At 40.1% G+C, this 19,087-nt stretch overlaps 1 protein-coding gene across 1 annotated transcript in view; it reads right to left on the reverse strand.

Annotated features, from left to right (window-relative positions):
• MET (MET proto-oncogene, receptor tyrosine kinase) overlaps nt 1-19,087 on the reverse strand; it is a 134,953-nt gene that overhangs the window by 74,633 nt on the left and 41,233 nt on the right. Inside the window, exon 3 of the mRNA XM_075065491.1 lies at nt 337-528. Within this exon, the coding sequence (XP_074921592.1) occupies nt 337-528 (192 nt within the window). The remainder of the gene's footprint in view (nt 1-336; nt 529-19,087) is intronic.

A 19,087-nucleotide genomic window follows, 5' to 3' on the forward strand; every position in this document is an offset into this window, starting at 1 on the left:
AGATCCAAGGGGGTGCACTCAGTGAGACCAGAAAGGGGATAGACTAACCTTACTGCCATGGCTACAGGGCTAAAAATAAGAAAGTTATAGAACCCTTGAGTCTTGTGATGAACTCCTTCAGAGATGCTGTATCGGGTAGTCTGTCTTATGTTTCCTTACAGATGCTCCAATTTATTCAGCTCACCTAATTTTCCATTATTGCATTAATCTGTGGCTATATTGTCCCCACTCTTTCCCCAACCCCATTTATCTATAGTCAGCTTCTTATGGTTCTAATTTATCCTGCTTACTCTTTGCGCTCACGTTAAAGTGTGCTAATGTTACAGTTATATTTACCTGCATGAAGCGGCCCTCAGATGTTCCCAGATTAGCAACAGTAAGATTCCCTTTGGTGAAGACGGATATTGAAGTTAGCAGGACACTGTTGAATTGCCCCATATACAAGTCAACCCGTTGCAAAGGAGTCGTAACCTCTAGACGATATTCATCATCTTGTGCTTCACAGTACGAGGCATTTCTTGAAAATGTCTGTCAGAAAATAAAGTAGACGTGAATAGTGTCTCTTCAGCAGGGCACAGGCAGGCAAAGCTCTTTGTCAGAAAAAAATAATTTGGCAAGTGGACCCAAATGCATTTGATCAGAAGTACTTAGAGGTTTCAAACTGTAATTGTTTCACCAGTTATCACGTTCCACAGGGAAGATAATGATTTCTTAACATTATGGGAATATTTCCCATTTATTTTAGTATATTTTGTCTGGATGCCCAGAAGATAATGATGGTTTTTCTATTGAATAAGTAGATATATGTAAGCATTTACATTAAGATATAGTATAGTACACGCAATATGTTTTACAGTGCTTTTCATCTGAAGGTCTCAAAAATGCTTTACACTTAGATCTGCCCCAAATATAGTATATTTTGCAAAAATATACAGAAAAAACTGGGAAGGAGTGTTCACAACATTTTGAAATTTTCAACCCTTTCCCCCCCGATTTTTCCTTCTTTCCCTCCCCATTTTTATCCTTCCCCCTTTTTCAGTGACAAAAAGTTTTTAAAAAAAGGGGGGGGAGCAGGAAAAGAAGTGAGGGAGATAGAACCTGTGTCCTGATTCAGATTAAAAATAAAACCAGGTCAATATAATTACTTAGGCTGAGATTATTTTGATCATCTACTGCTCATACATTATTCTTTTCAATCTCTTTTTATATTTATCATGAACATTATTAGAATAGATGCTGCATTTGCAGACTTTTAAAAAATTATCTTCTGATTATTAATGGAGAATACATGGATTTTTTTCCCACTGGAAATATTTCTTGAACAATATATTTTAAGTTAATCTTTAGAAAAGATAACTACAATGTACTGACAATTCAATAGTAATCTATTAACTGATAATTCCATTACTATTGATGTTTCATCTTCCATTTTGGTGAAATAATATAGATAATAAACTGGGATCCTTTAAAAGATCTATAACCACTTTAAAATTGGAAATAGTTTAGCTATGTTTCTACTGGAACATGTTCTATGACTACACATACAAAGAAAGCAAAATATCATGGATCTCTCTTTTGAAACCAGTATTGAGCTTGTGCTTTTTTTCTTTCAATTTTTGTTTACTGATTTTTTTAAAAAGCAATTTTTTGTGGGGGATATTAAAGTTTGATCCATCTATTTTGACTTCAATAGCAAGCCAGAATAAGCTTTTACTACAACATAGTTATTCTAATTCTCATGGTGCAGATGATTTACCTTATATTACTTATGAACAGAATATTATCAAAGAGAAGGCAACCAAATACGTAAATAAGCTAATTCCTTGAGGCTTGTCAGTCAGTCAGTGCTGGATAAATGGTCAAAGGCATTTAAGGCCCTTTTCCAACCTATCCAACATTTTATTCATTGCAGTGTTTATGAAGAGACCCCCATTGGCAGCACTAGAAAGTTAAGATTCTTTTGATCCTCTGAACAATTCCAGCACAAGTTGTAGCAGTGCCAGCTTCCCCCTGCTGCCCAATCAATGTGTTTTAACTGTGACCTGAAGAAACAACCACATATATAGGTGATGGAAGGTAGTTTAACCATGTAGAACTGTATGCATCTCTACAGCAATACTGCCAAGGAGGGGTTCCAAATTAGGCCTGGTCTAGGGAATGGGGCATGGGCGGTCATGCCTAATGGTTTGCATCAGCAGCCTGGAACTAGAGCTAGGGTCAGAGTCAGGCCCCAAGCCAAAGGTAAGAGCCAGAGTCAGGTTCCAAACTGAAGGTCAGAGCCGGAATCAAAACCAGGCGCCAAGCCAGGGGCTGAAGCTGGAGTCATCATCAGGGATAAGGAGCAGGGACCCGGAGTGAGGCAGGAAATCAAGAACTGGGAACAAATGGGGGTCTGGAATAAGGAAGAACCAAGAACAGGCTGGGAGGCAGGGCTCAGGAGTCAAGTAGGCAGGCTCTATAGCAACCATTAGCCAAGGACTCCTCTAGTTGCTCAGGCAACTTCTTGTGCCTCTTTCTGACCTAAGTAGAGCTTCCTAGCCAATCAATTGGGTTGGACTCTCCCCCAGTCAGGAGCTTTGTGGGCAGGGCCGTTTGCAAGCTAGAGCTTTGCTGGCCTCTTTCTCCAGTCATTCAAGTGACCATGGTCTGAGCACTGCCTAGGGACATGTGGGCCCAGGTTCAGGGCTATTGATTCCTCCCACCTCGTCCAGCACTGATTTCAGTTTGTATGTTTGAAGTGCTTTACTGGATCAGTTTTAGCGCTGTTATTGTGATGTGATGTGGACATCTGCACACTAAGAACTGTTTTAGACAATGAGCTTGTTTCATATAGACCATCAAATAATCATCAGAGGGTAATGACTTTAGGTAATTACCACTACACTTCCTCTAAAACTCGTGTTTGATTAATATATAACAAATTTAGCCTCTCTTCTCTTCTGTCCTCGAAAGCAGGGTTATTTTGCAGTTGTAGTCTGGCCAGTCTAGGAGTGTCTGCAAAACATCTACACAGAGATGCAATGAGCACAAATAGTTCCAGCAGAGGATACACCTACCCTTGCACTTTTGGGGTAGAGTGCTCAGCTGTACCCCCTCTGAACATGAATCCATCTCAGCCTCTGTTCCCTTGAGAGAGGAACTTCCCATACTGAGATAGGAACTTTGGACTCCTCTGCATCTGTGCTGCTGACCTCCTTTGAAGATTTCCCTTCTGGGGCACAAAATGTACACCAAAACCTCATCTTCTGCAATTTGAACATCCTGCCAGTTCTCATTAAACATTTTCTAATCCCTTATTAATAGCAAGTGGCCTATATTTTCCCTCCTGCTCCTAACAGATCACACCTTCCTGTATCCTCCTAAAGACAGAAGTGACCAGACTGACCCTCCTCCCAGATGTCCTGGTTTTGGACATCTCTCCAAGGACATGTTGAACACAAGACTTTTCCACAAATCCTGGCTCTGCATGGGATAAACACAAAGCTGCTCTTTGAATGGAGCAGAGAGGCAAAAAGGCCACCCCAAAAACTAGAGCAAGGAGTTGGACGGAAAGTTTTAAATGGTCTCACCCATTTCTCTTAGTTCTTGCTAGGCAACCTAAAGTAATTCACTGTTTGAGCTAACACAAAATACTACTGGGAAAAGGAGGTGCTGTTGTTTTAACCCTTTGACCCTGTGAAGACTGTGTCCCTTCCTGACACAAATACTCTGCCAAATATTCTGCGGTAATATGGAAAATAACTGATCTCTGGGTTACACATTTACAATATTATGGCAAATCCTAGTGACAAATCACACAAATATTGAAATAGCCAGGGACCCTGCTGATATGTGTTCGGGTTTGGTTACATTGTTTCTTATGCATGACTAGGAGTGAAAGTGGTGTATATGACTCAGAAAGAAAAATGTTAATGTGATAGAGGTGTGCCACTGGAATGTGAGGAGGTGTAGTAGGCAAGTGTTGCATTCTGCCCATATCCAGTATGGACATGAGGTAATAATCCTATTTGCTCAAAGGGGAAATTGTAACTACTTGGAATTTGCCCTGAATCCGTCTGCAAAATACATGTTGCCAACTGGTCAAAAAAGTCTCTGAGCTAGGGTAGGCAAGAATTGTCACTGCCTGAAGATTAACTGATGCTTGTACAATCAATTTAGCTGACATAAAACTTATATTTCTTGACATAAAGTTGCATATTTGAAACCAAATGTCCAAAATGTGATGGCCTCAAAATATTTGCCACCCTCTTCCCTCCAACTCCTCCAGAAGTGCCTTTCTATGAAGCTACCAATTAGACAAGTATCAGAATTCAAAATATCCAATATAAACCAGACTGGAAGAAATAAAGGCTTTAGTTAAGAATTTCTACTAAGTCTCTGTGATAACTGCACATCCTGCAATCCCCAGATGTCTGTACTGGGCCCAGTCCTATTCAACACATTCATAAATGATCTGGAAAATGGGGTAAATGGTGAGGTGGCAAAATTTGCAGATGATACAAAACTACTCAAGATAGTTAAGTCCCAGGCAGACTGAAGAGCTACAAAAGTATCTTGCAACACTGGGTGACTGGGCAACAAAATGGCAGATGAAATTCAATGTTGATAAATGCAAAGTAATGCATACAATCCCAACTATACATATAAAACATAATCCCAACTATACATATAAAATGATGGGGTCTAAATTAGCTGTTACCACTCAAGAAAGAGATCTTGGAGTCATTATGGATAATTCTCTGAAAACATCCACTCAATGTTCAGCGGCAGTCAGAAAAGGGAACAGAATGTTGGGAATCATTAAGAAAGGGATAGATAATAAGACAGAAATTATGATATTGCCTCTATATAAATCCATGGTACACCCACATCTTGAATATGGCATCCAGATGTGGTCGCCCCATCTCGAAAAAGATATATTGGATTTGGAAAAGGTTCAGAAAAGGGCAACAAAAATGATTAAGGGTACAGAACAGCTGCCATATGAGGAGAGATTAATAAACTGGGACTTTTCAGCTTGGAAAAGAGACAACTAAAGGGGGATATGACTGAGGTCTATAAAATCATAACTGGTGTGAAGAAAGTAAATAAGGAAGTGTTATTCATTCCTTCTCATAATACAAGAACCAGAGGTCACCAAATGAAATTAATAGGCAGGAGGTTTAAAACAAACAAAAGAAAGTATTTTTTCACACAACGAACAGTCAACCTGTGGAACTCCCTGACAGAGACCAGGTGAAAGCCAAGACTATAACAGGGTTCAAAAAAGTACTAGATAAATTCATGGAGGATAGGTCCATCAATGATTATTAGCCATGATGGGCAGGGATAGTGTCCCTAGCCTCTGTTTGCCAGAAGCTGGGAATGGGCAACTTTCCCCATTCCCATTGATGATTGCCTGTTCTGTTCATTCCCTCTGGGGCACCTGGCATTGGCCACTGCTGGAAGACAAGATGCCGGGTTAGATGGACCTTTGCTCAGACTCAGTATGGCCATTCCTGTGTTCTTATTATGTTCTAATCTGCAATCATTAATGGTCTCTTCTGGCCTCTGCCCTCCAAAATCCTGCTCCCAAATTAAGTGAGTTTCTCAATCAGAAAAAGACATAATTAATATCTTGAATGAACTAGAAATGAATGACAATCATGGCAGCAGGTCTCAAGATTCAAGTGAATGGTGAATGTGTAAAAAAAATCACATTTACTTTTCAATATAAAAGTAAAATAATAAATGTGCAGGTAGCAGTACTCAAAGGTTTGGGGAGGTACAAGATGAGCATACAGTTGGGCAGGGAAGGATGACCTTTTTTATCAAGTAAAAAAAAAAAGGATACCTAGGCATTTCCACAGAATAAAATTTGAATCAGAGAAATCTGGAGCTCTCTCTGAAGTAATGGAGAGTTTTAGGTACGAGTAAGTGGATCTCCAGCTCTTTAATTTGATAGAGAGAAAGGGATTAACATTTTTGAAAAGGGGCAAAAAACATAATTAGAACATGGCAGATATGAAGACTTTATATTTCTATGTATTTAACTAAAATTAGTTAAAATTATGAAACTAATCAGTTATGTTGCATCTTTGTGCAGTCTGTAGTATGCAGCCTGAGGTCAGCTTCATTAAGCACAAATGGTAGTGTAGTCTTTGAAGATCTAAACAATTAAACATTTTGTTAATTTTTTTTTTATTATTATATGGAAATATACCTATCTCATAGAACTGGAAGGGACCTTGAAAGGTCATTGAATCCAGTCCCCTGCCTTCACAGCAGGACCAAGTACTACCCCTGACAGATTTTTGCCCCAGATCTGTAAAGCCCCCTGTCAAGGACTGAACTCACAACCCTGAGTTTAGCAGGCCAATGCTCAAACCACTCAGCTATCCTCCCCCCCCCCCCCCATTTTTAAGGCCTCCATACAGGAAAACAGATTCTTTATGTTCCATTGAATGATGTTCCATTGAATGGTCCAATTAAGCACATGTTCAAATGCTTTCTTGACTAGGGATGGACTTAAACATGTGCTCTTCAGGAAGGGATTGCCTTTTTGTTCTCTGTTTGTACAACTCCTAGCACAATGGGCTCCTGGTCCATGGCTGAGCTGCCTAGGCACTATGGCAGTGGTTCTCAACCTCTTTGCCATTGTGGGCTCTCTATTTACAACATGGGCCGCACCCACACAATATATATACTACCTGTATGGCACTGAGGATGTCACATGGGCTGCAGCTGTGTGCTAACTGGGCTACAAGTGGTCACAGGCCACAGATTGAGAACCACTCTGCACTACAGTAATATAAATGAATAAATGGGCTTAAACACTTCGCTGAATCAAAGCCTATATTTTTAACAAAGAAAAGGCAAGAAAAAGTTTGCAATCTATATCAACACAAGTACCGTCTCACAATAACGTTTCCACGATCAGGCCCTCTCATCCACACAGAGAGTGGGCGGGATCACCAGCACTTAGTGGGTCTGGAAATTTGTCAATGATAGGATAAATATTCAAAAAATAAATTTGGTGTAAAATGCACAAAATAGAAAGTCTTAGATATTGGACTGATTTCCTAGCCTATCTGGAAGGGAGAAAGCCAAGGTTTCTGTAGAGACAACTCTCCAAAACAATGTTTTGTCTTTATGCTTCCAGGGGGTCAATGAATTAGGATTAGTGATAAAAAAAAGTACTGTCACCGTAGAACACAATTTTCAAGAGTGTCTGCCCTCATGGAATACAGTTAAGAAAAAGTTGCAATCAACACAGTCTCAGGAGAAAGAGCAAAAAAGGGAAAAATAGGGCAACCGTGGAAGTTGCCCTCTCTAAATAGTCTTGTATATTTTTAAAAATACGAATACAAATAAAATACAAATACTTTGCTCCCCTATGGTGCCTTCCATCTGAGATTTCAAGACAGTATACAAACAGTTTAGTTTATTTTCACGACCCTCCATTGAGGTAGATGAGTATTATTACTCCCATGTTTCATGATGAAACCAAGACACAAAGGATGAAAACCTGGCCCTGTGGACTTCAGGGAGGCCAGGATTTCACCCAGAGAGCTTACATCATTTGCCCAATGTCACACTGGAAGTCTATTGGAAGGCTGAGGAACAGAACCCATATCTCCAGTTTCCCGGTTCTGTACAGAACCCAAAACCCATTACAAAAGTGCCAAAAAGAACTGGACTTTTGGTCACTGCTAGCTTTGGAAGGAATTATTCCTGAGGTGTCACACAACTCATAAATCTCCACTTCTGTTACATACCAATCTGTTTAATTCTGGGCTCTGGTAGAGACAACTACTCGGTTCTTGTAGTTATAACTCTGTAACCAAATGAGAAGAAGGGAAAAACAACAATGCCAAACTTTCCCGTTTCTGGCACAATTACAAACCCTATTTGCTTCATCCTTCTCAGGTCTATTTCTTTAACAAAGGAACAATCTCCTTTTTCACTTCCCAAGCGGTGTCCATGGCACAGTTGGACAAAATGAATAAAATACAAGGAAAAAGGTAAAGCAGACATGTAAATGGATTTCCCCTTTCATCCCTCAAAGGCAGAAGGATGAATTTTTTCTGCATGATTAAGTAGTACAGACTGTTTGTGAAACTGGACAAAATGCTGTTTAAAATCTTGAAGATTTCCTACCTCTGCGGGTATATAAGCTGGCACTCATGGTCTGAATTCCTTTCAAGTTACTCACATGACTAATTCACATGATTTGCTTTGGAAGAAAGCAGATTAGAAGAAATCTCTATAGAACAAACATCTACAGTACAATAGACCAAACCTCAAGAAATAAGTACACTAAATAAATGAGACATGCAAATTCTGCAGCAACAGAGGCAATTGCAAGGTCCTCTGCTAGAATGTATGCAAATCCTCACTCAGGGGCACATTCAGATCCAGCCCCCAGTCCAAGGAGCTGGGTGAAGCACTTGTGAAATGCACTGGGGCATGAGACGAGATTTTCCTACCTGTGCCCAACTGCTGATGTAATCTCTGCGGGGAACCTATGCTGACAGAAGGATCCATGAAACATTGGGTTCCCTGATCCTAACCCTGAGCTACCTCCCTCCATATCAGCCATGGAAAGGACCCATGCTGAGCTATCATTTATGTCATGCACGGGGCACATGCCCTGTGCAGACTCTTCCACTCATTCAATACTGTAACCAGTCCAGTCCTGCTCCTTAGTAAAACATTGCACAACAACTTATGCATGTTCCAAGAACAGACTGGCATGTTCCCAAGAAAAGCTGCTGCATGTAAATAAGCAGGAAATGCCATACAAACAATACTTGGGTTTTGTTTATTTTTCACTAATCCAGAGTAAATGCTTATGATAAGAACAGTGTAACTTGTTGGTACGTAAGTTATTGCTGGTGCTAACTTCATGTTCATATCCTCCCATCTTTCTCAACAAAATATTATGAATAAAGGCTCTGATTCACTCCCATTGGTACACTGCACCCTCCTTGCACTGATGGGCCGCGGTGGGGGTTAAATATCAAGGAGGGCAGGCACTATCCTTCCTGGGAATCCTTGCTTGAAAGGGCAGGTTGAATTTGCAACAGAGACTTAATAGACGCCTGTGCGGTATAGGCTGTCTGGGAGACTCAATGAATTAGTACATGACTTAATAATGCTGCTCGGTTTTGAGGTAGCACTGGACTGTTGCTCATTCCTATGGCAAAGTAGGAGTTGTGGTGCCTTGTACCATGTCGTACTCACCCTCAGGCAGGCAGACTTTTTGCCACCAGGCACTTACAGCCAGGAGTGCTGGAACAATACGTATAGTGGGGGTGCTGAGAGCCATTGAACAAAACGGTAAACCCTGTATATGATGAAAACCACTTCAAGCCAGGTGGTGCTGCCACACCCCTAGCACCTCTAGTTTCAGTACCTATGCTTAAGGCTCCAATCCAGGACCTGATTATTCTGCATGTGTCTCTGTCATAGGTGAATTCCACCCAGGCAGAATATATTGGCAGTCTGTTGGGATTAGAGCAGTGGTTCCCAAAGTTTAAAAACCTGTGAACCCCTTTCACTAAAATGTTAAGTCTCATGAGCCCCCTCCTAAAAATGAATATTTCCAGGGATTTTCTTCTTTACCTGAGTGTAAATTATAAAAGAAGTGATCTTGGAAATATAACATTTGTTTTTATGACACTCTTATTACACACTGTTTATTAATTATTATTTGTCATTACAGTATTTTTATTATATTATGAAAATGGCAACACTTTCAAGATCTCACTTTCGTTGCTTGTATCACTCTGAAAATGCCTGTTATAAGACAAGGCTCCTATGTTTCATCAAGGAGCATCAGATGTGAAACAGCATGAAGCCATTTAAGAAGCCAACTCAAAGAGTTCCTCCTACACAAGCATTCAGGTCTTGAGCAGTCCAGGTAAACAATGCATGTTACAACAAAGCTTAAATTTGTTCTTCATAATAATTTAAAGATACTAGCTGTCTATTTAATCTTAAAAACAGCAAAAAATATCCACCTCCCTTTCCATTTCTTATAAGAAGTCTTGAAGTTTAAATCTCCTCAGTGTGACAGATCCGCTATTAGGGAATTTTTTCCTGAGAACCCCCTGTAACATTTCATGAAACCCCAGGGGTTCACGAACCACAGTTTAGAGAAATGTCCATTTTCAAAATGGGGATCAAACCACATGGAATATTTTCCTTGACTTCAGCAAAGCAGCATCAGGCCTCACGCTTCTTTGTCAGGTCTGTACAGAGGGTTTTGGAAGCCTGGGTCAAAATCTGAAACCCCCATTCAAAAAATTACCATCGAGGTAAAAGACTTTAAGAAAAGGTGGAAAAAGTGGAGTCAAAGAGGGCCCAGGCCTGTGGAGTTGCTGCCCTCCTCACTGGGATGGGTGGGGCTCTACCCTGCATGGGGCCAGGGGCATGCTTGTCCCTGAGCTCTGGCTCCACTGCCAGTGGGACTGGTATCTCCCAAGCTGCTCCTGCCTCTGGAATCCTGGCCTGGTGTGTTGCCTCAGGCTTGGCACAATGATGCCAGCCATGGCTATGATGGGATCTGAGCTCCGCTAGGGCAGGTGAGTCACTCCATGCAACACTGAAGGCAGGCACCAAACTTGAGTGGCACTGTGACCCAGTGTGCCAGGTTGCAATCCCACCCACTCTAGTTTGGCCCCTCTGTAATGCTGGGAACTCTCTCAAATATGGAGCCTGGGCAAACTGCCCCTTTTGCCTCCTAAACCCAGCCCTGCTCCTTGTGACAAATGATGTGGTGAAACAGAGAAAAATATGCAGAATGGGACAGATTTTATTCTCATACACTTGGGCAAAACCACTAGGCTAAATTCATCCCTGGTATAAACTAATACATCTTCCACTATTTTTGGACAACTCAAATCTGTGTTTCTATGAACCAATGAAAGCCACATTTATGACTGAAGAACTAAGAGGTTGATCCAGCACTCATTTAAGTCAATGCAAAGAATCCTACAGATTTCAATGTTTTGGACTGGACCCTCTGCCTTTTTCAAACATCAAGTTTCTAACAAGCTTCAACTGAAGCACTAGAGCTTTTCTTTAAAATATAAAAACAGTTGCATTTTTTTGAAGTAGAAAATTGTTCACATCCCCCTCTCCTTTTGTCCTTGAAAATGACACAAATGTTTTTGATGAAACTTTCAGGGGAAAAATACACTCCCTGAGAGCAAGTATCTCATATTTTGGCTGCAAAGGTAAACCTCTGAGAAAGCTATAAACAACTGAAAATAATCCTTTAGAAAGGAAATGTTTAGGCAACCTTAGCTATAGGTGATGCTATATGTGTTCCCTATAATTATATCTACACATGCAAAAAGTCACATGGAAACAGCACCGTGTAGCAAACCAAACCAAACCAAAACCAAAACAAAAAGCTTGAAAGGAAATATTACATTTCACACACACTTTGAAGACCTGATCCTAAATCCACTAAAGTCAATAGAGAGATTATTTAAATTACTCATACCCGCCCCCCCAAAGGTAGTTCTGTGAAAAAAGTCACCTGTGTAGATTTCATATAGTAATAGCATCATTTCAATCAACTCTTAATACTTTTTGCTTTGGTATATTTCACTGTTGAATAACAGAAAAAAAGAGGTGAGACTGGTAACAAGGTAGAAAAGACATACATGTTACTGTAATTAGTTAATACAAATTAAAAACATTGCACATTCTATTGTCAAGATCATTCAAAGAAATGTTTTTGTCATTGACCACTGTTGCATTAGTTCTTGTAATCTAGTTAGTGCATTAGCACTAAGTAAATACTATCGATTCAGTCAGATATAATGGATCTATGCAATCTTTGAATTTTATCCATTTCCTTTATACTAATTTTATGACGTTTCACTCACTACACAAATTATCATTGTGGAGGTGTTGGTTCATTATTCAGTTTAATGAATTAAAAATAAGACACAAAGGATGCTGGTAAAATATCCAGACTTGGTGTATCAAGTGCTTCTCCCTTGGAAGTCCCTAGGACTCATTTATTTGTGACTTATGGCTTATCTGCGACAGTTATTCCAGAAAAAGGTAAGGTGTGAATTTACAATGGAATAGTTATTGTGGAATAATTCCATGTTTAGAGAAGCCCTTAAACAGCGGTGTAACAGACCTGTGGGATGAAAGTAGGTCAGAAAATGGGTATGAGTTTAAAGGTTAAGTGGTATAATTTGTACATATTTCCATTCATTCAGTGTGCAAAAGCAGAACAATATACACCAGTGGCTCTCAAACTTTTTTACTGGTGACCCCTTTCACATAGCAAGCCTCTGAGTGTAACCTTTCTTATAAATTAAACACTTTTAAAATATATTTAACACCATCATAAATGCTGGAGGCAAAGTGGGGTTTGGGGTGGAGGCTGACAGCTCGCGCCCCCCCATGTAATAACCTCATGACCCCTCAAGGGGTCCCGACCCTCAGTTTGAGAACCCTGACACACACAGAGGAGGCAGAACACACCTTATATTACATCTTCCTGTTGGGTGCTTTCTTTTTTTGGCTGCAATCTCTTCTTCTGCTCCCTCAGTAATTTCCTTGCTACGACCATTCATTCCGCTCACCTGCTGCAAGTCAAATTGCTTGCATTGCTTTGCCACCTGCGTCTCTGTTCTAATTCATTTATGTCACTGCTTAAGCCACCAATAAATTTGGCCCATGGTATCCTTTATAAAATACAGGATCTGATTCTGGTTTCGCAGAATCAGGTGTAAATCAGGAGTCATGGAGTTACAATGATGTCAAACCTGTGTGAGAGCAGAATCTATCCCAAAGCATACGTAACACAATTGCTTACTTCTGTGACAAGCCAATGCATTTACTGCGAAGGAGCTGAAGACAGACCTGGATTAAGGAATTGAGGTTCCTTCAAAATCTCCTGATGCTGAAGCCCAGTTTCCTATTGCTGCTCTAGGGCTGGCAGTTGTGAAAGTGTCAAGGGGTCACCAACTCAGATAAAACTACAACTCAAATTGCACTGGACGTGACTGGAAGCAAGGCTGAGGACAGCTGAAGCAGGATAGGTACTGAGGGAGTTGAAGTGCCATACATACGTTTTTGCATGATTTAGACTTTCAGTTCAGACATGACAAAAAGGGGGAACTGGGAGTGGAGGGACATGGGTTATAATATCAACCATCAGAGGGGTGAGATTCTGGAATAGCTTCTTGTTGAGAGTAGTAGGGGCAAACAACAGTTAGTTTTAAGAGAGAGCTGGACAATTATGCATGTAATTATATGGTGGGGTTGTTTGGGATGGGAGACGGCTGGGCTCACATCCATAAATTATGTTTCTAAAAGCCCATGCTTCAGGGTCTCTGCTGGTCACCTGGGGTCAGGAAGGGGTCCCCCCCAGTGTATTCTGGGTAGGTTTTTTAAAAAATCTCCTTCCCCTATAACATCAGAAGAGACAGTGTCTATGGCTGGAGAAGTGAAGGGGGAGAGCCAGGGCTCTGAGGTGAAAGTGAGCTCTCTCTCTCAGGTGGCTGGTTCTTACTTACATGTTCAGGGTCTAACTGATCACCTTATGTGAGGTTTCTCCTAGGTCAGATTGGCAGTGACAGGCGGGGGGCGGGGAGAAGGGGTTCATCTTCCTCTGCAGTGTGTGAGTCCCAGTCACCTGCCAGGATTATTTGTATATATTTTACTTAATCATTCTCCTGCTAGCGCAGCGTCCTTGGGCATTGGTGCACCTTGATCCCTCATATTCTCTTCCTGTGGCACATAATAGTCGAGTCTCCTAGGGGCTTTAATATTTGGGTCTAATATGCGGGTTCTGGGCGGTTTCAGCACCTGTGATGTACAGGAGGTCAGACGAAATGATCTGGTAGTCTCTTCTGCCCTTAAACTCTATGACTGTATATCAGACAATGTGGTTATGCAGTAAGGTACATGTGACATCTGGACGATGCAGTGCCTTATTATGTTTGTTCATTTTGCTTCATATAGGTGACACAGCAAAAGTGGGTTTTTAGGAGGGATGTGACTGAGGAGAAGGAGGTGACTTTAGAAACAGACATAGGGGGAGTGTCCCAGGCATAGGGGATGGGATGGAAGAAGGGTCAGAGGCGGGAGTGGGACAAAGGATGGCATCGTTTGTGGAATGGAGGAGATAGGGAGGAATTTTGAAGGAGGCAAGGCTGGAGACTGGCTTCAGCCTGATATGAAAAAAATGGTTATTTTGTTATTTAATTAATGTTCACATGCTTTAAGAGACATTTAAAGGCATTTTACAAATCTGAGACATAAAAAAAAAAATCAAGCCACTGATCAACATCTAGAAACTGTTCACTGAGCTACTAGAAGTTTGGGCTGTGCATTTTCAGACCATGTAGTACATTTTCTTGCCACGCTGGTGACCAATGGGGAGCCTTCTTTTCAATCAAAGGATCTGATTTAAAAGTCTGGAAGTGAGAGTTACTAGTTGGCTTTCCTGAGAAAGCAGCACCTTTGCTAGAAGATGACGGAGAACAAATGTCAGTTTTACAGAATAACACGACTTTCGGAAAGAAAATTATTTAAAAAAAAATCCTCATCATACTGAACAACAGAGTAGGAGATAAACAGAGACCAGACCCCATTAGGGAGCTTAGGAGGAGGGAAATTCAGCAGGTTCTCTTTGCAGAGCTTTCTCACCATCAGGGTAGCAAGCAGCAGCCCCAAACTCCATGGATCCCAGGGATCAGCAGGAGGACGTTTCTGCACCACATCTGGATCTCCAAAAGTCACCTCCTACTGGCTGGCAGTGTGGTTCCAATGGAATGAGAGGACTTCTATACCTGGTTCCTTCCCTGGGTCTCCCTTTTAATGGCATCCATGGAGAATGATCACACAGAGATAATACACCTTTAGACTGTATTATCTTTCTGCTGTGAGCTAAGCATGTTTTCCTAGAGGACAATGCACATTTCCCACTGCCCCGTCACAGCCTGTTTACGCATCCAAAAGATGACCAACTCAGAATCCTCTACAGATGCTGTAAAGGTGGGAGAGGATGCTGCAGCATATGCTGGTACCCTCTATGCATAGATTTAGTGGATACAATCAGGCCCTTAACTTTTACAGCTTTTTAATTTGGATTACTATGGCATACCAACCTTAAGGAAGGTTACATGCCCAAACTTCTTTTTAGCATCACGAGAGAGGATCTCAGATGATATTTTTTATGGTTTTTAATATATAGCATTTCCAAAAGCATCAACTAATGAAAAGATCAGGAAACTAGTGCCTGATTCTTAGGAGAAAAATTTCAGCCCATATTGTATTCTACTTGTAATAGAAAATCCATTTCCTTTATTGTATGAGATTGTTTAAATGAGCCCCTCCAAGTCTTTATAATCACAGAGATGTGGGGCTATTTTTAATTCTGCCAAAAATTTGTAATTCAAATGGTGTGGGAGATTATAGGGCCTCTAAAGAGTTATTTGTCTCTGTTTATTTTATTAAATATTACTAGACATACCCTGAGGATGACAGATCAATAAGGGTCTTTGTGGTTTCCTGATGGAAGGTCGCAATTATTTTCTTCCATTATAACATAAGCATAACCCAATTTAACTCATCTATCATCTTTGCAACAGTAATAAAGAAACATCACTGCATGTTCATTTTACTGTTTTTTTTCCACTTTGTTTTCATTTCACCTTCTTTCAAAATTATTTTTATCTGTTTGTGCTCTTCCTTTGATAGGAGTGGTGACCAGTTTGTCTGGCCACATCCCAGGGTACTTGGTGACAAAGAACAGTCTATGGTTTTTTTGTTTGGTTGCAAAGCATTTTGCCATGCTTCGGATCAAAGACACTGTATGGAGTAACTTTGGATGTGAAAACTCACAGGAAAAACAAAACAAACGGAATCCCCCTGCCACAGGAAATCTAGAGCTGAATTCTGCTTGCACTTCCACAGGCACGCCTCCATGGGAACTGGATCCACGTAACTGAGAGCCAAATTGGCTCAAAATTGTTTACTACATAAAAAAAAAAATGTGAAAAAACTCCCCAAATGAAAAAATTCTAAGCTTACTGCTTAGTAAAAATATTATCATTTATAATACATCTGTACCGGTTGAGCCCAAACCCTGCTCATCTTACCCACCGAAGGAGTCCCGTTGAAGCCAGAACTTAGATGGGCACCTTGGGACTATGTGCCTAAGTGAGGAAAGGCAAGTAGGATTTGGCTCTTGATCTGAATCTTCATCTATTTTAGTAGCTGAACATGACTAATTTTGAACCAGTGACTAAGGCTCAATCCACTAAAACCGACACCCAGTTTCCACAGCGGGTGTGGGTGAGGAGATGCCTGAGCAATGATTCGAAAACCTCCAGGAGAGATTGGCAACCACTTCACATCACTCTTTTTGCCTGGCTTGGGCACTAGAAAACCCTTAGTTTTACTCCACTTTTTAATTTCTGATTCAAAGCTGATTCTAATTGCTCTGCTATTCCCATTGAAATCAATGTCAAAACTGGAGCAGATCCTCATCTGGTGTACACTGTCGTATCTCCATTGACTTAAACGGGGCTATGACAATTTATACCAGCTGTGGATCTGCCCCCCGACTTTTATGGGCTGGGTCTTGTATTAGCTTTTCTGAAAGACAGGGAAAACTGGAGCCAGTTTTGATTCATGTTTTGTAAAAGCTAACAAGTTTTTACAACCAAAACCAGTCTTGTCAACCAAACCAAGGTAAACTGAAGCATTTTAATTCAAAACACCCAAATTAGGGAAGGAAGGGTAGAGGGAAAATTTCAGATAATTTGTTCTGGTTTGGGCCCATTTCTAGCTTCAGCTGCTTCACACCAAACAACAAAAGCACTAAGGAATAGTCATTCAAAGGGTTAATAGAAACAAAGGCAATGTGGTCTTGCAACTCTGTCTGCTAATGTGATTTGTCCTTCACCTATCAGCCTTTGACAGTAAATGATCAAATATTATAGGATTGCCTTGAAAACAGTGCCAAAGACATATCGTTTGGTTTGGATGTTGCTAACATGACACTTCTGTGACTGTGGTACTGTTTGAACTCTCTTATTACTTAATTCTGTAGAAGTCAGTACATTTTCTCTTGCATCAGAGGACTGTGGTTTGCATCTCTCATAACATTAAAGAGAGACATCATTTTGGCTAAATTACATAAAATAATATTCTGATTCGCCAAAATAAGCTATGACAAATTGTCATAGTTTACAGAAAGTTTTATATCAAGTGAAAGGTGACCTACAAAGGGAAAAGTTGGGTTGTGGCCCTTTAAACTTCTCTATGACGCATAAAGAATGCCTGAAAAGTGCTTTTGTGTGATCAGTTTTAAAAAGGAAATTTTTTCTCTGCTTGTTTTTTACATTAGAAATTTACATCCTTCTAGACTGGAAAAATATGTGAAATGGTGATATTACAAGAGTCAAGAACATGAAAGCTGAGTAATTGACAGAGAAGAGATTTTCAGCCAGACTGTTTAAAACGCTTTGATTTTAGTTTGTTTTTATAATCTCCTATCAAACTTCAGTGATTAAAGAACATTCCAGAAAAAGGAAACGGTGAGATAAATATTCAAACTCCCAATCTCTTCAATTAAGGCACTGATGTTCACAGTAAACATCCCTAAAACCATCCAGAGGTTCTCCAGCAAAATCTGAGACCTGACATTCTTGATATTTCTAAGATTAAAAGAAAAGAAAAAAAATACATTTACTTCCCTCCCAAAATCAAACCAAAACCTTGTATGTCTTCTTTATACATCATAACGAAGCAATGAAAGGGCACACTCCCAGTTTTTAAAAATCCTTTGCCAATCACCTACCCCTTCAATCCAGGGCCGAGAAAGCTCACAATAGATATTTAAGCCTTCCAATGAGTTCACCACCAAAAAAGGAATGTCAATCTTGACAACCTTGATATTTCCATGGTAAAAAACTATCAGAAGTACATTCAAGCCTTCTTTATACAAAATAAAGGCACACAAAAGGCACAGACCCATTTTCCTCCCTTTGAAGCAATCCTTTATCAATGTTATATAGCTGAAATAAGAGCAGAAATCTGCAATTCTGATGACATTTCTTGGAAACGTGGAACTGTAATAAACCCTCTATAGCCATAATACATTCAGCTCAGATATGCAGAACAGTGGCAGAGCCTAGCAAGCATTTTGAAGCAGGAAAAAAATTCTTAGTGTGTGACAACTCACAGATTATTCCATCAATATATTAAAGGGACACTTTGCAGTGAAAAGAACATCTTATTAAAGAGATTTGGCTGGGTAATAGAAGGATGAGATAAGTTAAAGGACAAAAGGATCTTAAACCCGCCCCCCCTCCCCAAATACCTAAGAACAAGGAAGAAAACTATTTTCAGAGAATAAAAATGGATACTCAGAGTGAAACACAAAATGAAAAACAAAGAAGGAATATTAAGGTCTAAGAAAAGACGAAGACAAGGCACTAGAAAAAGATAATAGAAGCTACTATATTAAGAATTTTCTAAACTGTATTTATTTTCCTGAGAATTAGGAAGAAAAAGAGTAAAATATAGTGTGTGACATGTTCACAGTGCCAGCAGTATCTCAGCTCAGCTCTGGGAATCTCTAGCAAGGAATCTTCCACTGAAGGCTGCAGAATCATAATGGAGTCTATTTAGAGATTATTGTACCCCAGTAGTTCCCAAATTTTAACATCCTGTGAACCCCTTTCACTAAAATGTCAAGTCTTGCAAACCTCCTCCTAAAAATGAATATTTCCAGGAATTTTCTTCTTTACCTGAGTATAAATGATAAAAGCAGTGATCTTGGAAATATAACATTTGTTTTTATGATATGCTTATTACACAATAATTTATTATTATTATTTATCATTACAGTATTTTTATTACATTATGAAAATGGCAACACTCTTCCAAGATCTCACTTTCATTGCTTGTATCACTTTGAATAAGCCTGTTATAAGACAAGGCTCCTATGTTTCATCAAGGAGTATCAGATGTGAAACAGCATGAAGGTATTTAAGGAGACAACTCAAAGAGTTCCTCCTATACAAGCATTCAGGTCTTGAGCAGTCCAGGCAAACAA

The sequence above is a fragment of the Chelonoidis abingdonii genome, chromosome 1, assembly GCF_003597395.2.
Source record: "Chelonoidis abingdonii isolate Lonesome George chromosome 1, CheloAbing_2.0, whole genome shotgun sequence".
NCBI lineage: Eukaryota > Metazoa > Chordata > Testudines > Testudinidae > Chelonoidis > Chelonoidis abingdonii.